The sequence below is a fragment of the Moschus berezovskii genome, chromosome 20 (assembly GCF_049115385.1).
Source record: "Moschus berezovskii isolate FMDL1 chromosome 20, NW_MosBer_1.0, whole genome shotgun sequence".
In the NCBI taxonomy this organism is placed as follows: domain Eukaryota; kingdom Metazoa; phylum Chordata; class Mammalia; order Artiodactyla; family Moschidae; genus Moschus; species Moschus berezovskii.
The window spans coordinates 26,751,174-26,773,502 of record NC_142479.1 but is presented as its reverse complement, the minus strand read 5'-3'; the positions used below and the strand labels follow the sequence as shown (position 1 = coordinate 26,773,502).

Here is a 22,329-nt window from a genome sequence, read left to right as displayed (position 1 = left end):
CAATTAATTCTTTTTTAAAAATAAATTATTTTATCAAAAATTAATACTTTGGCCACCTCATGCGACGAGTTGACTCACTGAAAAAGACTCTGATGCTGGGAAAGGTTGGGGGCGGGAGAAGAAGGGGATGACGGAGAATGAGATGGCTGGATGGCATCACTGACTCTGTGGACATGAGTTTGAGTGAACTCCGGGAGTTGGTGATGGACAGGGAGGCCTGGCATGCTGTGATTCATGGGGTCGCGGAGAGTCGGAGACGACTGAGCGACTGAACTGAACTGAACTGATACAATGTATACAAATAGTTTAAAGTCCAAAAAGTCAATTTTATAACTAAAATTTAGCAGTCCCCTGTTCTCTCCATCCCCCAATTCTTCCTCCATTTTTGACTCTTTAAATTATTTGTAGAGAATTCACATACCTTCGATTCTCCAAATGTTAACATACCGGTATCTCTTGCTTCATCAAAAACGAATTAACTGGGACATCCCTGGTGGTTCAGTAGTTAAGAACCTGCCTTTCAGGAAATGTAGGTTCGATCCCTGGTCTGGGAACTAAGATCCCACATTCTTTGGGGCAACTAAGCCTTTGCCCCGCAACTACTGGGCCCGTGGGCCACAACTAGAGAGTCCATTGCGCTGCAGTGAAGGATTCCGCATGATGCAACTAAGAACTGATGCAGCCAAAAATAAACCCAAAAAACAAAAATAGAAAACTAATTAATTGTGGAATTTTTTTTCCCCCACCTAAAAGTACCTTGAAGTCCCCAAGGAAAGGCAAACAGAAATAGGTAGTTGGAGCAACAGGAGGCAGAGGAAGGTTCTGTTCAATCCAGGGAAAGGAGAGCTGATGACTGTCAGGTTCAGACTGGCTGCCTTGGTGACCCAAGCAGTTCAGAGAGGCAGCTAAGAGCACTTTTCTAAGCCCCACCCACCTGCTCTCCCACCTCTTGGAAAGTTGATGGGCTTTATCGGAAATGATAGCCAAAAGCATATATCCACACTTTCTCCTGGACTTATGCTTGGAGGGCACCCTACTCCACCTCCAAAATAAGCCAGTGAGGCGGGGGTGCATTAGAAACACTGGGAGATGGACTTATAACGAAGGATGCATTAGAGGAGTAAGTTAGAGTGTTATCCTGGGAAGCCCTGAAAATCAATTTGGCTTGAAGACTTCAGGGACTCCCTGGAGATACATTAGCAGGGATGTCACAAAATCAGTTCTGTATTTGAGGAGCACCTCTATGGCTGGACAAGATGAAAGCTGGATTGGATTAGAAAACCTAGAGGCAAGGGACCCATCATAAAGTCCCAGGGAAGAGGTGGAGAGGAGTGGGAAAGACCAGTGACACCGCCAACAGACTGGGAGGCCCAATGCCAGGAGACAGTTCTGTGGTCCGTGCAATTCTGACTGAGCCCTGACGTCCTCACTTGTGACACATGAAAGGGCGAAGCTGCCACCTGCTGGGGAGCAGGGAGACTCTGCTCTCTGTCCCTTCCCATACTGTTTGAAAGAATTTTCAGAAGGTTGACCTCTTTTCATAAAGCAGGTAGAGATGTTTGATGGCTTTCGAGGCAAAACAGAGCTTATGAACTTCCTCTGACAGGGCATACTCCGGACTGAGCCCAAACACAATATTCCTCTCCAGGCCTGAAAACTGCTGAATGCTGTCTAAAACAATGTGACCGTCCAGAACACCAGAGGCCTGGCTGAACACAACCTTTTTGGCTCCGCAGGTCTCAGATAATTCCATCGCTCTTAGCAGCGCAAGCTCATAGCGCCCTCTGTCCTCCGCTTTCCTGCACAGAATTGCTATGTCTCTGGGCAGATAGCCACACTGGAACAGGTGGTGACATCTTTCTGCCACATGTCTCGCGATTTCTTCTGTGGTCAGGTCGATCTCTGTCTCACACACACCAGGCAAAGCCTGGGCATGCATTGCTTCCTCATACGAAGCTTCCCCGAACGACGCCAGTGTGTCTGGAGACACGCTGGGGTGAGGATTTTCCCGGATCCTCTTCATTTCTTCTTTCATGAGCATCGCTATTTCCAGAGCACAGTGGATCCCGTTGGTGATTGTTTTCCGAGGAAACTGAGCAGATGGAGGGGGAAGGCCGTTGCCAACTCCATGATGGACTTGGAAAGGGTCCAGAAAAAGCCAGAGTATCCCGTGGTGTGGGTTTTCACCTCCAGCACCCCTCACCTTTGGGTGGGTGATGCTCTTGGCCTTCATGTACCAGTCACCATACTTACTGCAGAAGTGCTCAGTTTCATCCATCACTATGTGTTTGATCTTTGGGAACTCCCCTCCCATGAAGGTTTTCCGGGTCACAGCTCGGAAGGTCGTTCGCTGGCTGTAAGGATGAAGGATAGAATAGGGCTTCAGGCATACAAATAAAAGGAACACCATGCATTTATCACTCCCTGGATTGGCACTAGAGACTGGTTTTCATCCGGAAGCTGATTCACTGATTCAGTAGTGTCCTGAATACTACAAAAATGCTCTTTTTACAAGGTTCCTGACATCATATGTTGTTGTTTAGTCACTAAGTCAGGCTTCCCAGGTGGCGCTAGAGGTAAAGAACCTGCCTGCCAATACAGGAGATGTAAGAGATGGGGGTTCCATTCCTGGGTCAGGAAAGATCCCCTGGAGGAGGGCATGGCAATCCCGTCCAATATTCTTGCCTGGAGAATCCTTTGGACAGAGGAGCCTAGTGGGCTATAGTCCATAGGGTCTCATGGAGTTGGACACGATTGAAGTGACTTAGCATGCACGCACAGTCGCTAAGTCATGTCCAACTCTTTTGCAACCCCATGGACTATAGCCCGCTGGGCTCCTCTGTCCATGGGATTTCCAGGCAAGAATATTGGAGTGGGTTGCCATTTCCTTTTTCAGGGGATCTTCCTGACCCAGGAGTCAAACTCGTGTCTCTTGCTTGGCAGACAGATTCTTTACCACTGAGCCACCTAGGAAGCCCACCTGACAGAATACATAATTGCAAACCCTAATCCTTGGAGTTATCAAGTTAAATCAGCATGTGAGACTTTTAAAATGAACTCAGGTAGAAGATTTTGTTATTTCTACTATAGTCCATTTCTACTGCTTAACAATCCCTAAAGATAAATTCCTTATATCTAAGGAAAATCTCAAAATGAATTTACACTTGTTACTACTATTTCTTTACTTTCTATCTTTTTTAGAGCTGGTAAGCAGTCACCTAGAGGCATATCATAATTTTCATATGAAAAAGAAATATGGGCTCCTTTAAGTTCCTGTAAAGAAAATCCTCCTTCCCCACTTATTTTTAGTACAATACCAGAAGCCTGTCTAGATTTTGGTTAGGAAAGCATCAAGAGGTTGCTGAATTCCATGACATGTCAGGATGTCAGGTAGGGTACCAAGTCTACAGGGCTATGCCTCTGTGGAGCTACCATCCTACTTACTTAGCTCAATTTTCATTTATAGTATATTTTAGCATATAAATAGATATACATGCATATATATACTTTTTAGTTGTTTATTGCCTCCTCTAATTTAGATTCAAGTTATGTCACCCATCCCTACAGATTTCCTGACTTTGCACATGCAGTCCCTGGGGCTTTAATCTCTTTGTCCAGAATCACAAGCCCCTGAGTCACAACTATTTAAGTTCTTTTCTTCCAGTCTGCACAGTGTAGATTTCTAAAGAAAAACGCTGATTCTTAGCTATCTCTGTATCCTCCTCACATTGTGCTCATCGGTATTTGTTGAATTTAACTCAGCTTTTGACTGAGGTTCTCTTAAAACTTACCTATAAAGCATAAGAAAGAACATAGCTTCAGCACAGTTTACAAGATCCTTCATTATCTGGCGTCTGCCTCCTTTCCAACATCATCATTTGTCACACACCCACAGCTCCTCACTGCTCCAGGTAGACCTACTATTCTGAGTCACCTCCATGCCTTTCTACTTGCTGTGTCCTTTGCCTAAAGAGCCCCCAATTACTGCACTTCTACTGACTTCTTAAGAAAGAAGTCAGGATGTCCTTCATTGGAGAGTATTTGCTGACCAAACTGCAGCCTAAGTTAAGTTTAAGCACATCTTTACTATCATACTAATTACACAACATTCCCATTGCTTATTTTTCTCTTTGTCTCTCTTACTGGGTTTATGGCAAGGTCTTCAATGCTTTCCTCCTCTAACACTAAATGTGCACTGCATCTGCATATAAATGGTGCTCAAAAAAGATTAGCTTGATAAATAAGTCAAGCAAACCAAAAACTAAAAGCCCTCATTCGCTGGATTGAATAATAGCCAATTTCTTCTACTAAATTGAAAGCTAAAGATTTAAATCAGAAGCAAATGTGCATGGTTTCTAAAATGGTTGAATCAGAACAAGTCAAACACATAAAAATACTTTATAAATGAAATCAAACGGCATTTAAAATCAACTTCGGGTTAGGTAGAATGTCTAATTGACTGAAATACCCTATGAAAACATGTAAATACCCTGTTAAAACATTAAATATCAAGCAGAAAGCATATGTGAAGCAAGATGGATTCGTTTCAGCCTTTCTTAAGTTTAACGCCATAGACTGTGGGGGAAAATGTTTCTAGTTCTATAAATTGAAAGTTATGCCTATGTGGCTAATTGATAATGAGATATTTAAGCATGAACACTGCAAAGTGCTCTTTTCTAGCTCAGCTGCTTGATCACTTGCAAATGTATACACAATTTGGGCTCTTGCCTGTATGCATCAAAGGCATTGCACAGTCTTACACTAAAGATACAGATTACTGGTGCAATGCTGTTGAAAGACTGACTAAATACATTTATTGTGTTTAGTTAGTGAAGTTCTTACGTCACAAACTCCTTTAAGGCATCACTTTCGCAAACATAGAGGATCTCCTTGGGCTTGCAGTGGAACAAGTCCTTAATTTTCTCCATGATTTTTATGGCCAGCGCTGTCTTTCTGGTTCCTGGAAAGCAGTGGACGAACAGTTCTCGTGTCTCCTGAAGGCTCTGTGAAAGCGACTCACACTGCTCCACTACGAGCAAATTGGAAAATTCACAGCCCAGTTGGTCACTCAGAAGGGATCGAGAGCAGAGCGAGACCACGATAAGTGCCTGCAACAATTTTTCCATTTCGTCCTCATCAGCAAGCCTATAGGGTCGGGGGTAGCTCAAGGCGATTTTGCTGGGTTTGCGCTGTGTGCCAGTCAGGTGCACCAGCCTCGGAATGACACACACTTTCCCTGTGTAACCACCAACAGTTCCCAGTTTCTGCTTTAACTGACAAGCAGTGTTCTGGGCATACACAAGCCCTCCAGTCCACGTGGGGTCTGTTAAGATTGTGTAGAGTACCGGGGGGCTATTCACCGCTATTAGGAGAGCATCACACAGGACATACTGCTCCTTCCTTAAGCCGACATCACTCGCCCAGCTTCTGGAAACTATCACAAACCCCTGAGAACAAGGATATATCTGTGTCTTCATTAATTCTTCCAGTCCTTTATGATCTGAGAAGAGCTTCTTACAGAGGGATTCTGGTTTAAATTGAATCTTTTCCCGTGTCACTGAAAATTCAAGGAGTCGACGTTACTAAGATTTATAAAAGGATATTTAAGTATTCCCGAGACCTCATAATGAAGTAAGCCTAGCCACGGAACTGTGGCTAGGATAAGTTTCCTTATCTGCAAATAAAGCACCTCCTCTTCACAGGCCAGGGCTGTGAAGTCCCTGTTTCTGACAGTTCCCATGCAGGGAAGGGCAATCAGCGAGGGGTCTTCACAGAACAGCCTTCTAACATTCTGTCCTCAACCCTAAACGACCCAGTAACTCTAGGAAGGTACTTCCTGTTAAGGGTGTGTGTGTGTGAGAGAGAGAGAGAGAACAAAAAACTGATGTTTTGGGGAAACTAAGAACTTTCCTTTTGGAACAGTGATTCTTAACTGGTGGCAAGTTTGCCTCCAGCGGGGTATTTGGGATGGTCCGTAGAGTCGGACACGACTAAAGCGACTTAGCAGCAGCAGCAGGAAATGGTTTGACTTTTTGTACCTGGAGAGGTGCTACTGGCATCTAGTGGCTAGAAGCCAGGACTGCTGCTAAACTTCCTACAATCCTCAGGGCAGCCTCCCTAAGGCCAGATGTGAGAGTCAGCGGGAATTTGCTGAGGGAGCTCAAACCCAGGGCTCTGTGACAACCTAGAGGGGTGGGATGGGGTGGGAGGTGGGAGGGAGGTTCAAGAGGGAGGGACATATGTACACCTATGGCTGATTCATGTTCATGTACAGCAGAAACCAACACAATTTGTAATTATCCTCCTATTAAAAATAAAATATTAATTTAAAAAAGAGTTATCTAATCCATGTCAACAGGGTTGAGACTGGGAAACTCTGCCTTAGACTCTGCCTGGACTTTCACCTGGAAGTGTCCAGGTGACCCCATGGCTCACTTCTTTTTGCCTTGGAAAGTCAGGGGGGCAGTTCTCTCAAATTTATTCTCTCATATTTGGAGGGGGAAAAAAGCGATCTGTGACTGGAAGCCCAAAGATACACAGACGTATAGGGTGGGTTTAATGACTGAAAACAAGAGTCCATCATGTGTATTAATTCAGGACCACTGCGTCATGAATTAATACACATGACCTTCATCTGACCTTCTCCGAGGAGGAAGTCTGGGATGAACTGCTACCAACCACTTCCCCCCGCCTCCCACCCCCACCCCAGCGACTTAATTTTAGGGAATAAATAGTCCCCTCAGCTGAAATCAAGAAGGAATACCTGGAAACAGGTGCTGTTGGAGAGCCTCCTTAAATTCTAGGACTTTGATGGGATATAACTGTCTTCTTAGGGTAGATGAAGCTGATGAAATCAGGTGAACGCTGTGGTCAGCCCCCAAATTGGAAGGAGCTAAAAAAAAAAAACAAACCCACAAAGCATCATTTTAGATGATGAAGAACTTTTCTATTGCTCTTCTTACGGTTGACGTATGGCATGTGTCATACCTGGGCTGCCCTCACTCTTTCTGCACTGCCAACAGTTCATGCATGTTAGGAAGGAGGTCTGGGACTCCTGCAGGGCCATGCATCTTCTAAGTCACCTGTGATTCATCTCAGGCAAGTCATTTCTCCTCTCTATCCTGTAAGGGTGAGCAGGTGGTCCCTGCGGTTCCTTCCAATTCTAATATTCTGGTTCCAGGTCACCCCTAAAGAGAAAAGTCTTCTAGTAGTGGTGGTGGCAGGATGGCAGAAAAAGTAAGCACAGGATTTCCTTGGTAGTCCAGTGGTTAGGACTCTGCCTCTAATGCTGGGGATATGGGCTCGATCCCTGGCCGGGGAACTAAGGCCCAATATGGGAACTAGGGTCCAATATGAGAACTAAGGTCCAGCATGCCTAAAACATTTTTTAAAGTAAGCACAGTAATTTTTTTAATATTGTGATAGTTGTTAAAGGTCTTCCCCACCCCCCACCAAGTTTAGATGAAGAATAAGAAGTGGTAGAATCTCTAGTTTGGTGTGTGTGTGTGAAGAAGTGAAGTGAAGTCGCTCAGTCATATCTGACTCTTTGTGATCCCATGGACTATAGCCTACCAGGCTCCTCCATCCATGGAATTTTCCAGGCAAGAGTACTGGAGTGGGTTGCCATTTCCTTCTCCAGGGGATCTTTCCAACCCAGGGATTGAACCCGGGTCTCCTGTACTGCAGGCAGATGCTTTACCTTCTGAGCCACCAAACTCTAATTTAAGATAAGAGAAAGCATAATCCAATAAAACCACTCAAGTCTTGATCCAAGCTTCTTTTTACCAAATCTGGAACTTACTGACCCTGGAGGCAAACGGATAAATTTCATTCAGCCTATAAGTCTTTTATGGGCTGATCTGAAATCACCAGGGCTGATGCTTAGCAAAACTGAAAGGAAGTGAAAACACCAAGTCCTCCTCCCACACCCCCTCCCCAGCACCTCCTTTTGCTTATGGTTTTCATTTTTCTCCACTTGGTGGCGCCCCCAGCCCTGAGAGTGGTTCCAGGTATGGGCTCCTAATGCTACTGAAGCAATTCAAATTTGTCAACAAGTTTCCCTTGAAAGAATTACTGGAGAGCTATTCTTAAACAGCGTTTCTCTAAAACGTCACCTTTAGAGAGACTGTAGATGAATGTTTTAGAGTAGGAATATCAGCCTGCAAATCTGTTTCCGCAGACTTATACAGTGTATAAAAATGAGACCTAAAAGGATACATCAAATGGTAAACTGCTTGTGATTATGAATGACTTTGGTTTTTGCTTCTTGTATTTTTTGGTTTCCTATTACGCACATGTTAACTTTTAAGAAAAGAATGTTATTTTATAAAGTTTGAAAAATAAAAAAGGGACTTTCACAAATTCATGGCTGACGGCATACAGGCTTTTCTTGACTTCACACAGTTCATATTCTGAGTCTTTGGAACTAAAAATATAGAAAATCACCCTTAAATAGGAGAAGATTTGTAAGCAAAAGGCAGATTTCTGTTCTATTTTTCTTGTTGTTTAGTCGCTAAGTTATTTCCAACTCTTCTACCACCCCATGGCATGGATGGTAGCCCACCAGGCTCCTCTGTCCATGGGATTCCCGGGCAAGAATACTGGAGTGGGTTGCCATTTCCTTCTCCAGGGGATCTTCCCCACCCAGGGATCGAACCTGCGTCTCCTGCATTGGCAGGCGGATTCTTTCCGGCTGATCCACCAGGGAAGCCCCATTCTTTACCTGGACAAATAACCAAATAAAGACAGACGTTTCTGCCTCCTAATTGAACAATGGCTTCTCTTCTGCTTTACCTGATTGAATATCCAGCATCATGGTTACCCACTGCTCAGCTGACAGCCTCGTGACAGAATTGTCCCTGATGATCCAGGAATCCGGGGCTTCTGTGAATACTACACAACAGAAGGGCTCCACGTGGACCACACAGACATGACCGTACAGGGCATCTTTTTGGTATACATTTAAGATTTTGGTAGTGAAGTTCACCTTTGGCTTCTCACAGCAGAAGTGGAATGTAGGCAATTTTTCTATGCAGTTTTCTATTTCTTTTTTCAGTAAGTCAGGGTTCACTTTTTCTCCCTGACATCCAAACACTTCTTTGCTCTTATCATCCACCCCGATGATTAGGTATCCCCCGTGGGTGTTGGCAAATGCAGAGACATAATGAGGCAGCATTTCTTTAGTCCGAGGAATGATCTTTTTGGTGGTGAACCTTTTAAACTCGACGTGGGTGGACTCAGTGAAGTTGAGTTTCTCCTTATACATGAGCTTATCCTTTTTAACAAATTCTGAGGCGCTCACCCTCATGTCTTCCTCTTCCTGCACGTATCTATCCAGAACTTTCTGAGAATGTAGCTCCTGCATCTTTGATCTTCCTCTCTGGGCTTTAGACTGTTTCTCTCTGAGGAGTTCCAGGGCGCTGTGGGCGCTCAAGTTGATGGTGGAAGTCACAGCTCTCTGATATAAATTGGAGCGCAAGCTGCAGATCCTTAGGCTAAAAACATCTGGGCTCCATGACTTCACAAAAATCATAAGATTGTGCCCCTGCTGCACGTAATCAAGGTATTTCTGTGAACCTGAAGGGAGGAGCTTCTGAAAAGAAGTTTCCAGATCATGTCCCAGTCCGTGGCATCGGTAACTGTAAGTCTTATCCTCAATCTCAGCTTTGATCACACCCCCTCCAGAATTTAACAGTGCACACGTCGCTTGGATAATTCTAGAATTCTCAGTTCTTTTCAAATAACTATTGGTCATCCTTTTCCTGTTTTCCTCTCCAAAAGTGACTCTGCCCACGTCTACGGTTATCTCGGGATAAAGCATTTCCGTCTCCATCTTGAGGCTTTCCATCTCAGCAGCCCTTCTGCGCCACGAACAATGACAGAAAGAGGTTCCAATAAATAATTCGGACAGAAATGTTGTTTCAATATTAACATGAATTCCGGAGATTATAAACTTTTCTTCAAAGCTGTAAATTATTGGGGGTAGATTTTAGTATTGGAAATCATCTTTGATATCACCTTTTTTAATTGGAGTATAATTGCTTTACAATGTTGTGTTAGTTTCTGCTGTACAACCATGTGAATCAGCTACATGTGTACATATATCCCTCCCTCTTGGGCCTCCTTCCCATCCCGATATCCCACCCTTCCAGGTCAGGTTTCGCTGTTTTCTCCCAACTTTGTCAAGACCTTAGGCTTCCCAGCATGAATAGGCATAAACTAAATGCTTAATATTCAACCATAAAGGAAAAAATTGTATTGATGAAAATTTTAGCTATTTTTCATTTAAAATCAGGAAGCATCAACAGTGAGCCCAGATATAAAGGGCACGATTGTTACAGGAGCCAAACAAATTTTACAGAAGTGGTTGCCATCAGAAGATGCTCCTATTTACAATTCAAAGGGGAAAGAAGACAATAGAGAACCAAGAGAGTATAGCTTTGAAGCATAAGTGATGTACAAGATCTAGTGATAAAAACAAATGTAAAACTTGGTATTCTCTATGTGCTATTTTGTACATTTAAAAAAGCTTTATTCTGCTCCCGAAAGAATGCTGACACCACATGCAGAAATCTTACAAGCTCTTCAGACATTCTTCTAAAAGTACACTTCTTACACAGTGTGATGTAGGAACCGTTTTCCTTGCTTCCTAGTAGTTCTGCCTGTGGGAACCTCTAAGACTGGGAATGTACATGAGCCTTTGAGACATAGTTACTAAATTGTGGTCAACCTCCTTTTGCTTCCCAGATCAGAAAACAGCTACCTAGATTGAAGTTAGCACCCCAGAAGCAGATGTTACAGAAACATCCCCTCCTTTGTTTTTGTTAATTGCAAAATAAAATATTTACTAACACAAACCAAAATTCTTCCTCTAGAAGAAGAGAGCCCAGTTGTTTTTTTTCTACCCTGTGTGATCTCTGCTAAGCAGAGGCCATGTGGGTGTTGTTTATATCCACCAAGAGGGAAAGAAAGCAGGCACCCAGCAGGCTGGGTCCCCTCCTCTGCCATTCGTTTACTCTTGGTTGCTTTCTCACTTCCTCCAAGCAAACCAGAACCAACCCGATGAGTTTTTTTTTTCATAGGTGGCCATCTCCTATGCTGCTGCTGCTGCTGCTAAGTCACTTCAGTCGTGTCCGACTCTGTGTGACCCCATAGACGGAAGCCCACCAGGCTCCCCCGTCCCTGGGATTCTCCAGGCAAGAACACCGGAGTGTGTTGCCACTTCCTTCTCCAATGTGTGAAAGTGAAAAGTGAAAGTGAAGTCGCTCAGTCGTGTCCGACCCATAGCGACCCCACGGACTGCAGCCTACCAGGCTCCTCCATCCATGGGATTTTCTAGGCAAGAGTACTGGAGTGGCTTGCCATTGCCTTCTCCAGGCCATCTCTTATATACAAATGTAAATGTCTGGCTCTTAGAGAAATTTCTAATAAGATTCTATTCATATCATAGAATCACAGAAGTGTTGGAAGGGACTTTAAAGATCATTTAACCATCAATTGGATTCTTAAATACTCTCTATAATATTCACAACTCCCAACAAATTGCTTTCCAGTAACTGCTTGAACACCTCCAATAACACAACTCATTGTCTCTCAAATTAGTCCCCTTCTGTTTTCTGACAGTTCTGTTATATAGAGCTTGCTTATTTTTAGCTATAATCTGTCTTCCTATTACTTCCACATGCTGGGACTAAAACAAATCTAATTGCTTTTCAACTAGAACTATATTCTCACTGATGTTACTTGAATGCTGATAACAACCATGATAGATACAAAGTGGTCTGAGAGTCTAGCTCCAGCTGAACATCTATCTGCTCCACATGTCCCCAGATTTCTCACTCCTTTTCCTTTACAAGATTCTCCTGAGCTATAATTGTATTAAGTTCTTTATGCCCTCAGACATAAGCTGAGATGAGATGGATGAGATTTAAAAAAATTTTTTTTTTTACCTGATGCCCTTGCTTTTCCTCTTGCTGTTTCAGTTCCACATCTGGGTTTGGTCTGAATGTTTGCCTTCTCTCACAGCCCCTGTTGCTTTCTGATATCAGCCTGGGAGGAGCAGGAATTCTGCCAGACTCCCCAAGACTTCGCAACATTGACCCACTGAGAAAGGCTGATAAGGAGTCAAGAAAAGTCCATGACAGGGCAGATTGGCAGGCCACAGTCTGACCTCTGAGAGTAAATGAAGGAGTAATGGGAAAATTCAGGGGTTTTCAAGTGCAGGACCAAAGCTAAAACTTCCCACCTCTGAAAGGCTGAATGTCTTTTTTTCATACATCGTACAAGCAGCTTTTGTCATAGCTAATTTCATTTCAAAGTTCTATATTTATTTTAAATTAAGCTGCCCTGTACATATCCATTAAGAACAATATTAACCTATTTTATCACCTTCCAAATTGCTTGTTCTGTTCTTCTTACTTTTATTCTATTTTTCCTATACTTCCTCTTTGTTAAACACAAGCCCCTTTCTAGAAAAATGGTCATTGATGAAGGTTTGGCTATCCTGGGTGAGAGGATTACCGATGACTTCTCATCAAATTTCTTTTACTTCCCTTTTTTTTAACTTTTCTGTAATTTCTAAATGGTCTACAGTAAATATCAATCATTTGTATAACTTACAAAACAATTAAATGAAAAAAATAAACAGATGAGAGACAGTTATCTCTTTTGGGGATGCTGGTTAAACTGAATCAAGTTTCTTATAGAGGGCTGACTGATGGCCACAAATTATTGATGGTGATGATGGGGATGGACCTATAAATGTTAACTTACAAGGGCTTCCCTGACAGCTCAGTGGGTAAAGAATCCGCCTGCAATGCAGGAGACCCTGGTTCGATTCCTGGGTCGGGAAGATCTGCTGGAGAAGGGATAGGCTACCCAGCCCAGTATTCTTGGGCTTCCCTTGTGGCTCAGCTGGTAAAGAATCTGCCCGCAATGCGGGAGACCTGGGTTCGATCCTGGGTTGGGAAGATCCCCTGGGGAAGGGAAAGGCTACCCATTCCAGTATTCTGGCCTGGAGAATTCCATGGACTATATAGTCCATGGGGTCACAAAGAGTCAGACAGGACTGAGCAACTTTCACTTACAAGGAAAAAGGATCTTTACAGATGTGATTAAGCACTGATGTTGAGATGAGGAGATTATCCATGTGGGTCCTAAATCCAAACCAGAAGTGTTCTCATAAGAGCAGCAGCAGAAAGAGATTTGATATGTACAAAAGAGAAGCAAAAGACTGCAGAGGCAGAGACTGTAGTGACGTGTGAGGGGGTGTCAGCAAGCATGGGAAACAGAAAAATAGACTGCCGCCTAGAGCTTCTGAGGAAGGGGAGCACAGCCCCTGCTGATACCCTGATTTCTGCCCACTTGTGTCAAACTCCTGGCAGTGAGAGAATAAACTTTTGTTGTTTTAAACAACCAAAATGGTGGTAATTTGTTACAGCAGCCAGAAAACTAACACAGTTCTTTCCCTCTAAGTCAAACCATCAAGCATCTACCATCTACTTCAATTTGTTTATGATGAAATGACATTATTAAATAGGTTTCTGAATACCCCTCAAATTTCTTTTCATTAACTAAGGTTACTGTTCCTATGAAGTTCTGCTTTGCTGGCAGATCCTTTGTACCTGTTGTACTGAAAAGAGTTTCCAGGACAGGAGGCAGAATGGATACTATGATGAATAATCAGCACAGTTCAGTTCAGTCGCTCAGTCATGTCTGACTCTTTGCGACCCCATGAATTGCAGCACGCCAGGCCTCCCTGTCCATCACTAACAAACTAATAAAGTGCAAAGATCGGCTCTCAGCTTCAACTTTAACCCTTTTCACTCATGTCATTTTCAAATCCAGTTTCACTTATTTTATTTTTTAGTTTCTTGGCCACACTGAGTGCTGATTCTAATTCCCTAACCAGGGAACCACTGGGCCACCAGGGAAGTCCCCAGTCTCATTTTTTTTTTTTCCTTTAGGCCTCACTGTGCAGCACGTAGGATCTTAGTTCCCTGACCAGGAATCGAACCCATGCCCCCTTCATTTGAAGTGCAGTGTGTTAACCACTGGACTTCCAGGGAAATCCCCAAAGTCTCACTTTTTTAGTTCTACCATCGACCTTAATTCTCAGCTTCACTGAAATCCTTCTGATATTACTTACTTTTAGAAAAATAGAGAGGGTGAGAGAGTGAAGTCGCTCAATCGTGTCTGACTTTTTGCGACCCCATGGACTGTAGGAGTCTACCAGGCTCCTCCATCCATGGGATTTTCCAGGCAAGAGTACTGGAGTGGGTTTCCATTTCCTTCTCCAGAGGATCTTCCCGACCCAGGGGCTGAACCCAGATCTCCCGCATTGTAGGCAGATGCTTTACTGTCTAAGCCACCAAGGAAGTCCAGAAAGATAGAAAAGACCATCATTTACTGGACATGTGCCTTTGGGCGCAAGGGACCAAGCTGGGAGTGTGGCACACCACATGGAAACTGAGATGACCTGGCCCGGATTCCCTGGTGGCTCAGATGGTAAAGAGTCTGCCTGCAATGGGGGAGACCTGAGTTCCATCCCTGGGTCGGCAAGATCCCCTGGAGAAGGAAGGAAATGACAACCCACTTCAGTATTCTTGCCTGGAAAAGCCCAGGGCCGGAGGAGCCCGGCAGGCTACAGTCCATGGAGTTGGACACAACTGAGCGACTTCACTTTCACTTTTCAAGTGGAAGAGCCACCACGCGATCAGGTCTGTTTAATAGAAATACTCCTACTCCTTCCACTGCCTCTCAAATTTAGGATTCTGGATTGCTTTGGAGTCTTCAAAATCAGAAATTTACCTAAGTACTTCCTTTTTTCGACCCAGTCAACAGGAAAGACATTTTATGGAGCAGGAGAACTAGGAATTGGATTGTTTTCTCCTTCTTATTCTTTTTTTTTTTTGCTATGCTGGGTCTTCGTTGCTGCACGCAGTTTTTCTCTAGTTGTGGCATGAGGGCTTCTCGCCTTGCAAAGCATGAGCTCTAGAACTCAGGCTCAGTATTTGCAGTGCAGTGGCTTCATTGCCCCATGGCATGTGGAATCTTCCTGGACCAGAGGTCAAACCCATGTCCCGTGCTTTGGAAGGCAGATTCTTAACCACGGGACCACCAGGGAAGTTCTCCTTCTTATTCTTTAATGAACTATTGGGAACCAAATCAGGAGAAGAAAGGATAATGTGAAAGATGAGCAAAGAGAGTTTCTCTTCTCCAAAGTTCCTTAGTCAAGTCCCCTGGCTATGAATAGTAGGCTATCAGAACTGGGAGAAGTTCTCATTTTGGCTCTGATGCCTAGAAGCAAATGTCCGTGATATGAAGCAACTTGAAATCAGGAGCTTGGACAGTGATTCTAGGTCTTGGGACAGTAATCTGGCCATGCTGTTGACAGTTATGGTGTGCTGTGATTCATGGGGTCACAAAGAGTCGGACACGACTGAGCGACTGAACTGAACTGAAGAACTAGAGCCCCCAATTCATTTACGATGTGTTTATTCACTATGCATTTCAGTTTATCCTCAGAGATAATTACAGCACAGCCTTCAAGCTCAAAAGCACAAACAGCTGAATGCCAGCCTTCGTCTCACTCTAAATTCATTTGTCAGTATGACTTGACTAGCAGGGCAGACTTGATAACATAGTGACCGACAGCAACCGTGCTGTTTTTAACCACACCGCCATCTGACTCTGAGCAAGTCTTTCATTCATTCTCTCATTCAATCAAGCACTTTTTTTTTTTGAGCCCCAAGGGCATTGCAATTCTAACACTTTTTAGCTCTGAAGCTCTGGTTAAGATAATCCAAGCGTCAGGTTCCTTCTGTGTAAATTGGAGGTAATAACAGAGCCTTCTTCATATAGTTCTTGTGAGAATAAAGTGAGATGATGTATGTAAAGAGTTTAGCATGGTGCCTGGAATAGAATGTCAGCGTTTCTTTTAATAATCAATTATCAAGCACTTACTGTGTTCCAAACATAGTACTGTGCTCTGGGGCTACTGGTCATTTGCACCGTTTAGTGACTGCCTTCTTTGGGCCAGATCTGCAACTTTGATAATCTCCAATTGTCCTCATAGTAACTTGTAAGACATGCATTATTTTCACCATCTTATAAATGAAGAAACTGGGTTAAGAAAAGTAAAGCTCAAGGCTACACACCTAGTAGGTAGCAGAGCTGAGATCTGAACCCCTGGAGTCCAGCTGATTTCAAAACTCTCTTCCTATCATTCTGCCGTGCAGCCTTTACTGTTAGCAAGAATAAGACACGTGTCCTGTTCACAATCTAGAGGGGGAAAACATGTATTAAAGAACTCATGGCAATACAACGTATGTGGTAACACCAGGTGAGAACTTTATGTACTATGCATTGTTTTCAATTCTCATAACAGCTCCATGAGGTAGGTACTGTCATTATTCCCACTTTTACAGATAGAGAAACAGGAACAGAGTTTATGATGCTTGCAAATAATCCATATGAATGACCATAACACTCTAGTGCCATTCTGGCAAGCTAGACTCATATGAACAGTGTGCTTGGGGTGTTCTAAGAAGTGAAAATGACTAAGCTTGTGAGAACAAGATAAGATTTCATAAATGAGATGGTATATGAGCTTTATCCTGCAAGTAAGAGTGCATCAGGTTGAGAAAGGGTGATGGGGAAGGAAGGGGAAAACCAGGAAAAGGAATCAGCACTTGCAAAGGCCCATTCTCTTCACTGTCTAAACTCTCTTATTTTTAAAGTACAATGAAAGTGATGAAAGTGAAAGTCACTCAGTCATGTCCAACCTCTTGTGACCCCGTGGACTATGCAGTCCATGGAATTCTCTAGGCCAGAATACTGCAGTGGGTAGCCTTTCCCTTCTCCAGGGGATCTTCCCAACTCAGGGATTGAACCCAGGTCTCCCACATTGCAGGCTGATTCTTTACCAGATGAGCCACAAGGGAAGTCCAAGAATACTGGATTGGGAAGCCTGTCCCTTCAGAGGATCTTCCTGAGTCAGGAATCTAACCGGGGTCTCCTGCATTGCAGGTGGATTCTTTACCAACGGAGGTATCAGGGAAGCCCCTAAAGTACAATGAGGATCCTTAATAGGTCGCTAAAGAAGGCATTCCATTTTTCTCCACACTTTCCTTTTGTTTATTCATGTCTTTCTCCCCATCCCTATCCTCCTGCCGCCCTTCACATGACACCTGTCCATTTCTTACTAGCTCTTACCTGGACACTTACCATCACTTGAAATGGCTTCCCCTTCTTTCACTCTGCCTTCCTTCCATCTATTTAAAAACATAGTTGCCTAATAGGTTTTCATATCTAATCACCTATCTCCTGAGACTCTGAAATCTTCACATAGTTGCCTAATGGGTTTTCATATCTATTCACCTGTCTCCTCAGACTCTGAAATCTTCACATTGCCCACTTTGTCCAGAATAGTCTAAACTACACAGGCAGTAAGCCGCCATCTTGGCCTGTCTTTCAATTCGTGCCACCCCCTTTCATCACGGCTAACACTGGTCCTCAACTTTGGTGTGAATCAGAATCTCCCCAGGCATGTGTGTATGTGTCACTGCAGTCGTGTCCAACTCTTTGTGACTCTATAGACTGTAGCCCACCAGGCGCCTCTGTCCATGGGATTCCCCAGGCAAGAATACTGGAGTGGGTTGCCATGCCCTCCTCCATAGGATCTTCCTGACCTGGGGATCCTGGGGATCGAACTTGCACCTGCCTGGGTCTCCTGCATTGCAGGTGGATTCTTTACCCACTGAGCCACCTGGGAAGCCCACTCCCTTAACATACTTATTAAAAATATACACGCCTGGGGGCTCCACCTCCAGATTCAACCTTACTGATTCCGGAAAACTGAAATGTGCAGTTTTGGGGGTGGGAGGAGACGGGGACGACGGAGAATGAGATGGCTAGATGGCATCACCGACTCGATGGACATGAGTTTGAGTGAACTCTGGGAGTTGGTGATGGACAGGGAGGCCTGGCGTGCTGTGATTCATGGGGTAGCAAAGAGTCGGACACGACTGAGCGACTGAACTGAACTGAACTGTCCTTTGTTTTTGATGTTTTAGGACGTCTGTGTTAACTTTCCTCCTGGTGTTTCTAACTCACTGAATTTTGAGAAACACTACACCGTTTCAACCTTACCTAAATTTGGAAGGAAATGGCAACCCATTCCAATATTTGTGCCTGGAGAAGTCCATGGACAGAGGAGCCTAGTGGGCTCCAGTCCATGGGGTCGCAAAGAATCGGACACAACTGAGCAACACTCACTCACCTATGCTTTCTTATTTAATTCGAGAGTTATCTGCTCCCAGAAACTCCTAATTCTCAAATCCTACACATCTTTCAAGACCCAGCTCAAAGGCCACCTCTTGCACGAGTTTTTCCTGCGCTCCTTCGCAGTTCTTTGATATTTAATGCCCTCTCTTTGTTGTTTAGGAAGCGTCCAAACCTCTGACCAGCCAATGCGTTTTCCCTGGGTGGGGAAGAAGGGGCACGTTCATCAAAGTTATCCCAACCTCTCTAGAGCTAAGGTGGGAGGTGGGAGTTTGGCACAAGCACAGTATTGTTGGATCACTGTCTGAATCGATAGTTCTTCCTGTCAACTACAAATTGGCACTTACCAAGAGCATTGCCAACAACTGAACAACAAAGGCGTTTGCCATCTGCCTCTAAGGAGATTGACCCCCATGCTGCTATAGCTGTTGACCTTCAACAACCCCTGAGGGAGTTCAGGGTGGGGTGAGGCACTCTGTGCTCCAGGGAATCTGGTGGGACAGGTTTTTAGGTAGTTGGATGTTTTTAGAACAGATTTTATGATCTCAAGCCTTCCATCTCCTTATATCTAGAGAAGCACTAAATCCCTTCATGGTGACATCAACTCCTCATGACTAATAAAAAGCCTTTTGTAAAATGAGTGCTTCATGGTATTTAACTTCCCCTTCACCAAAACCTTATGTATCGTCTTGCCCCCACTGCTGCGTTGGAGCAGTCTCTCAGAGCTATCTGAGATGCTACCTCCCAGGCTGCTGTCCTCATTTTGCCCCAAATAAAACTTAACTCACAACTCTCATATGTTATACATCTTTTTTAGCTGACATTCCCAAAAGTCCAGGGCACACACACTCTACAATGCCTCAGATGCCTTTCCCTAGTGAAACAAGGCACTCCGGATAACAGCCTTTACAACGCCCGAAATTACGGAATGGAAGGACCTGCGGAAACTACTCAGCGTCTAACTTTTAACTCAGGTTTCAGAGCCGGCCCAGCCACAAAGCGACTGCAAATGCGCGTGCGCCCTCTGGCCGGCTTCTTCCCCAGAGTTTGCCTCGCGCTCCGATTGGCTGCTCTCCGCACCAGCCCCGCCTCAAACCTGGGCGCCACGTGATCCACTGATCACCGCGTGATTGGTTGTTCCTCTCGCTGTGACCGCCGCGAGGAGCGGGAGTCTGGAAAGCGGCAAGTGGCTTCCTCCCGCACCGTACGGAGAGGGTGGGTTGCCGTCAGCTTCAGCAGGCCCCGGCATTCCTCGTGAGAATGTAGGACGTAAGCGTTTCGGGAGGTTCGGAAAGCGGACTGCAGAGCCCCTGCCTGCACCTTTGGTTTGCGCCTTGGCTCCGGCCTTAATTGTGTTTCCCCCACAAGAATGGCTTCCCTCAGTCTTTCCTGAAGTTGGTGAGGTTTGGACGTATTGGTAGTATTGTTATTTTTCTTATTATCATCATCATTTGGAGAGTCCACTGCTTATGAGCATTGGTGGTCCTGCTCAGGGCGCCGTGCAGAAAGCCTTGAGTTAGAAGCTGGAGGAAGGAGGGCTTATGAGATGCTTGCGGAACGTCCTTAAACCAGCATGAAATGTTGGAGGTAAGTCAGCTTTATAAATTGTGTTGATGCTTTTATAATCTAGGAGCTTATTGTTTGGTAGGGAGGGTCATTCATTGACTAAATTAAAGGCTCGTTTATTGAGCCGCCTTCTGTTGTCTCGGGTTCACTGCTGAGTGTAATGGTTGCAAAGGCCAGTGAGACCCAGCCCTGGTTCTTTAGGAGCTCTGTCTGTGTGATGGGACTGGTGGGTGAGACAAGGAGGTGGAGGATGGGAATGCGTGAATATTTGGCGTGTGACGCCTACTACGGCCGGAAAAAGTGCTGTGAGAGTCAGAGGAGGGGGTAACTGAGGGAGTTAGGGACCACTTAACCGAGAAGGGGGCTTCTCTGATAGCTCAGCTGGTAAAGAATCCGCCTGCAATGCAGGAGACCCCGGTTCGATTCCTGGGTCAGGAAGATCCGCTGGAGAAGGGAAGGACTACCCACTCCTGGAGAATTCCATGGACTGTATAGTCCATGATCATGGTCGCAAAGAGTCGGCACGACTGAGCGACTTTGAGTTAACAGAAGTGACATTTGAACAAGGCTTTAGAACTAAAATTAGATTTTCTCCAGATTGAAAGGGGTAGGGAAGGCACTCCAGACAGAAAAGTTTACAGAGGAAGAGAACTAGGAAAGTGTGCCCACTGTGAGTGACCGGAGCACACTTGGAGCGCTGCTCACAAGATTCCTGCTTTGAGACAGAGTTATTTAAGTTCTCTTAGCTCGTTTCTTTTTTTGTACCATGTACTCCTGCAAAGGTTGATGGGATCAAGGCTCAAGCCTCTAAAAAGGCACTTTGTTTTTAATAGTTTACCTCTCTTTGTGGAGTTTAGTTGCTGAATGCAGAACACAGGCCATATGTAGCTGTCCAGTTTTAACTAGGGAGTATCAGTCTATTATCAGTTTTATAAGTGGCCGACTGAAGCACGTTGTGTGTCCAAAATTGTTACTTATATATTGACAGTACTCTGCTGAAAAGCTGGAGAGGTTGATATTGTTTGCAAACCACAAGAAGGTGTCATTTAGAATAAATAAAGTCAACTTTTTCATTCAGAAATTGATTATCCAGGTTGTGAATTACTCAGGCTTTGCATTGTTTCCTTTATCTTGCCCATCCTCTGGATAAAAATGAAATTAAACCTTATATTTATCTGGTAATGGAAAAGTATAGATCTGGTAACCAGACCTGTTTCTCTTCCAACTCTGTTGTTAATTTGCTATGAATCTTTGTCAAATCATATCCTCCTTGGGTTTTGGACTCTTTGGAAGACTATAAAATTTTTATGGCTAATACTTTTCATCTTTATTGGCAGTAGAATTGTAAATCAAATTATATGTTAAATGAATTGGAGTTTATAAAGGCTTTTTAGTAGAAAATCTTTCCTGAAGGTTTTCCTTTAGCACTAGACTATAAATCCCTTCACAGACAATCCCTAAGATTTTATCATGCATGGTGTTTGGGCTCACTAAAACCAGAAATTATTTTGAACTGTAAATGCTTCTCTATATTTTAAAAGCAAACAACAAAAAACCCCACATACCCCAAAACAAAACTTGTTCATGTTTACATTTTGTACAGCAGAGTTGCTTAAGGTGCATAGTGGAAGATGCAATATTGAAAGCCCACGCTTGAAATTTATCTGAAAGGAGGCCTTTTTTTTTTCGTGGGTAGACCTAAGTTTTCTCTGATGTGAAAATGAGGTTTGGGGCTGCTCTTCTGAACTACAAGGAGGTGAAAAGCAGTGATGCGATGATGAGCGAAGCCTAGTCTGACCTGGTATCGCCATTGCTTCAGCGTTGGCTTTGACCAGGGTATGACCCCTTAATCTTCTCTCTGAGCTGATTCTGGTTGTGGTTTTTCTACACTGGTATGTTCTAGCCTATTTGGATACTGGCTTTATTATGTGTTAGAGTGTTTCTTTAATATGCTTTTGTGTTACTGATACTTTCATGTTTTCTTTGTAGGTTGAGGTGAAAAATTACGGCTCTGATAGCTTCACGGAAGACTACATTATTTCATCCCTGAATCTGGTTCAGTTCCCTTCTTGACTTATTATTGTGTTAAAGTGCTTGTTTAGCAGTGATTGTAAAATAAAAGTAATTAACATGTATGTGCTCTCTTGGGGCAGACTAAGGGAAAACAGGTGTTCAGCCTAGAAAAATGTTGCTCATTGGATTTCCTATTAAGTCAGTATATCTTGGGTTTAACTTTGAAAAAAATTTAAAAATCTATAGGATATTTGTTTCAATATTTCTATTACCTTTGTGTTGTCAGAAAATGTGCTTTGAATTGCTAAAATGAGTTGTATTAGAAAACACCTGTCTCGGCAGAGGCACTTAAAAATCATTTTCATTCTTCCTCTTCTAGTAATGATTTAAAAAAAAACAAAAAACCTGTACATTTTAACCAACCTGCCAATCCAATGGCATGCATTTTCTACATAGGTAACTTAAGTG

At 43.8% G+C, this 22,329-nt stretch overlaps 1 protein-coding gene, 1 long non-coding RNA gene and 1 other non-coding gene across 4 annotated transcripts; 2 read left to right on the top strand and 1 right to left on the bottom strand.

The window, feature by feature from the left end:
* Positions 1-1,507: 1,507 nt before the first annotated feature.
* On the bottom strand, positions 1,508-12,546 carry SLFN14 (schlafen family member 14). 2 transcript variants are annotated; one of them, XM_088828675.1, is made up of 5 exons: positions 11,949-12,546; positions 8,794-9,965; positions 6,764-6,892; positions 4,843-5,557; positions 1,508-2,354 (listed from the first exon to the last, which is right to left on the bottom strand). In XM_088828675.1, exons 2-5 carry the CDS (start codon positions 9,845-9,847, stop codon positions 1,520-1,522), a joined length of 2,733 nt encoding a protein of 910 aa, XP_088684801.1. In that variant the 5' UTR covers positions 9,848-9,965; positions 11,949-12,546; the 3' UTR covers positions 1,508-1,519. The 2 variants fall into 2 exon arrangements, with proteins under 2 accessions (XP_088684801.1, XP_055251788.2); XM_055395813.2 differs by having other exon boundaries at positions 8,794-9,860.
* Positions 12,547-14,702: 2,156 nt separating this feature from the next.
* Positions 14,703-21,983, top strand: LOC148774655 (uncharacterized). Its single transcript, XR_016035455.1, has 3 exons — positions 14,703-14,717; positions 19,100-19,869; positions 21,838-21,983. It is a non-coding gene; the product is annotated as an uncharacterized LOC148774655 (long non-coding RNA).
* On the top strand, positions 21,618-21,714 carry LOC129544830 (Z30 small nucleolar RNA). The gene has a single exon (XR_008683574.1). It is a non-coding gene; the product is annotated as a Z30 small nucleolar RNA (small nucleolar RNA).
* Positions 21,984-22,329: the final 346 nt, after the last annotated feature.

What these genes read in the sequence shown, in the direction of transcription:
- SLFN14 (XM_088828675.1), bottom strand. Translation starts at nt 9,847, where the DNA reads ATGGAAAGCCTCAAGATGGAGACGGAAATGCTTTATCCCGAGATAACC. An exon ending in CCAACAGCACCTGTTTCCAG is followed by an intron (nt 5,558 to 6,763) that starts GTATTCCTTCTT and finishes TTGAATTTTCAG; the next exon opens with TGACACGGGAAAAGATTCAA. An exon ending in GCCTTAAAGGAGTTTGTGAC is followed by an intron (nt 2,355 to 4,842) that starts GTAAGAACTTCA and finishes TCATCCTTACAG; the next exon opens with CCAGCGAACGACCTTCCGAG.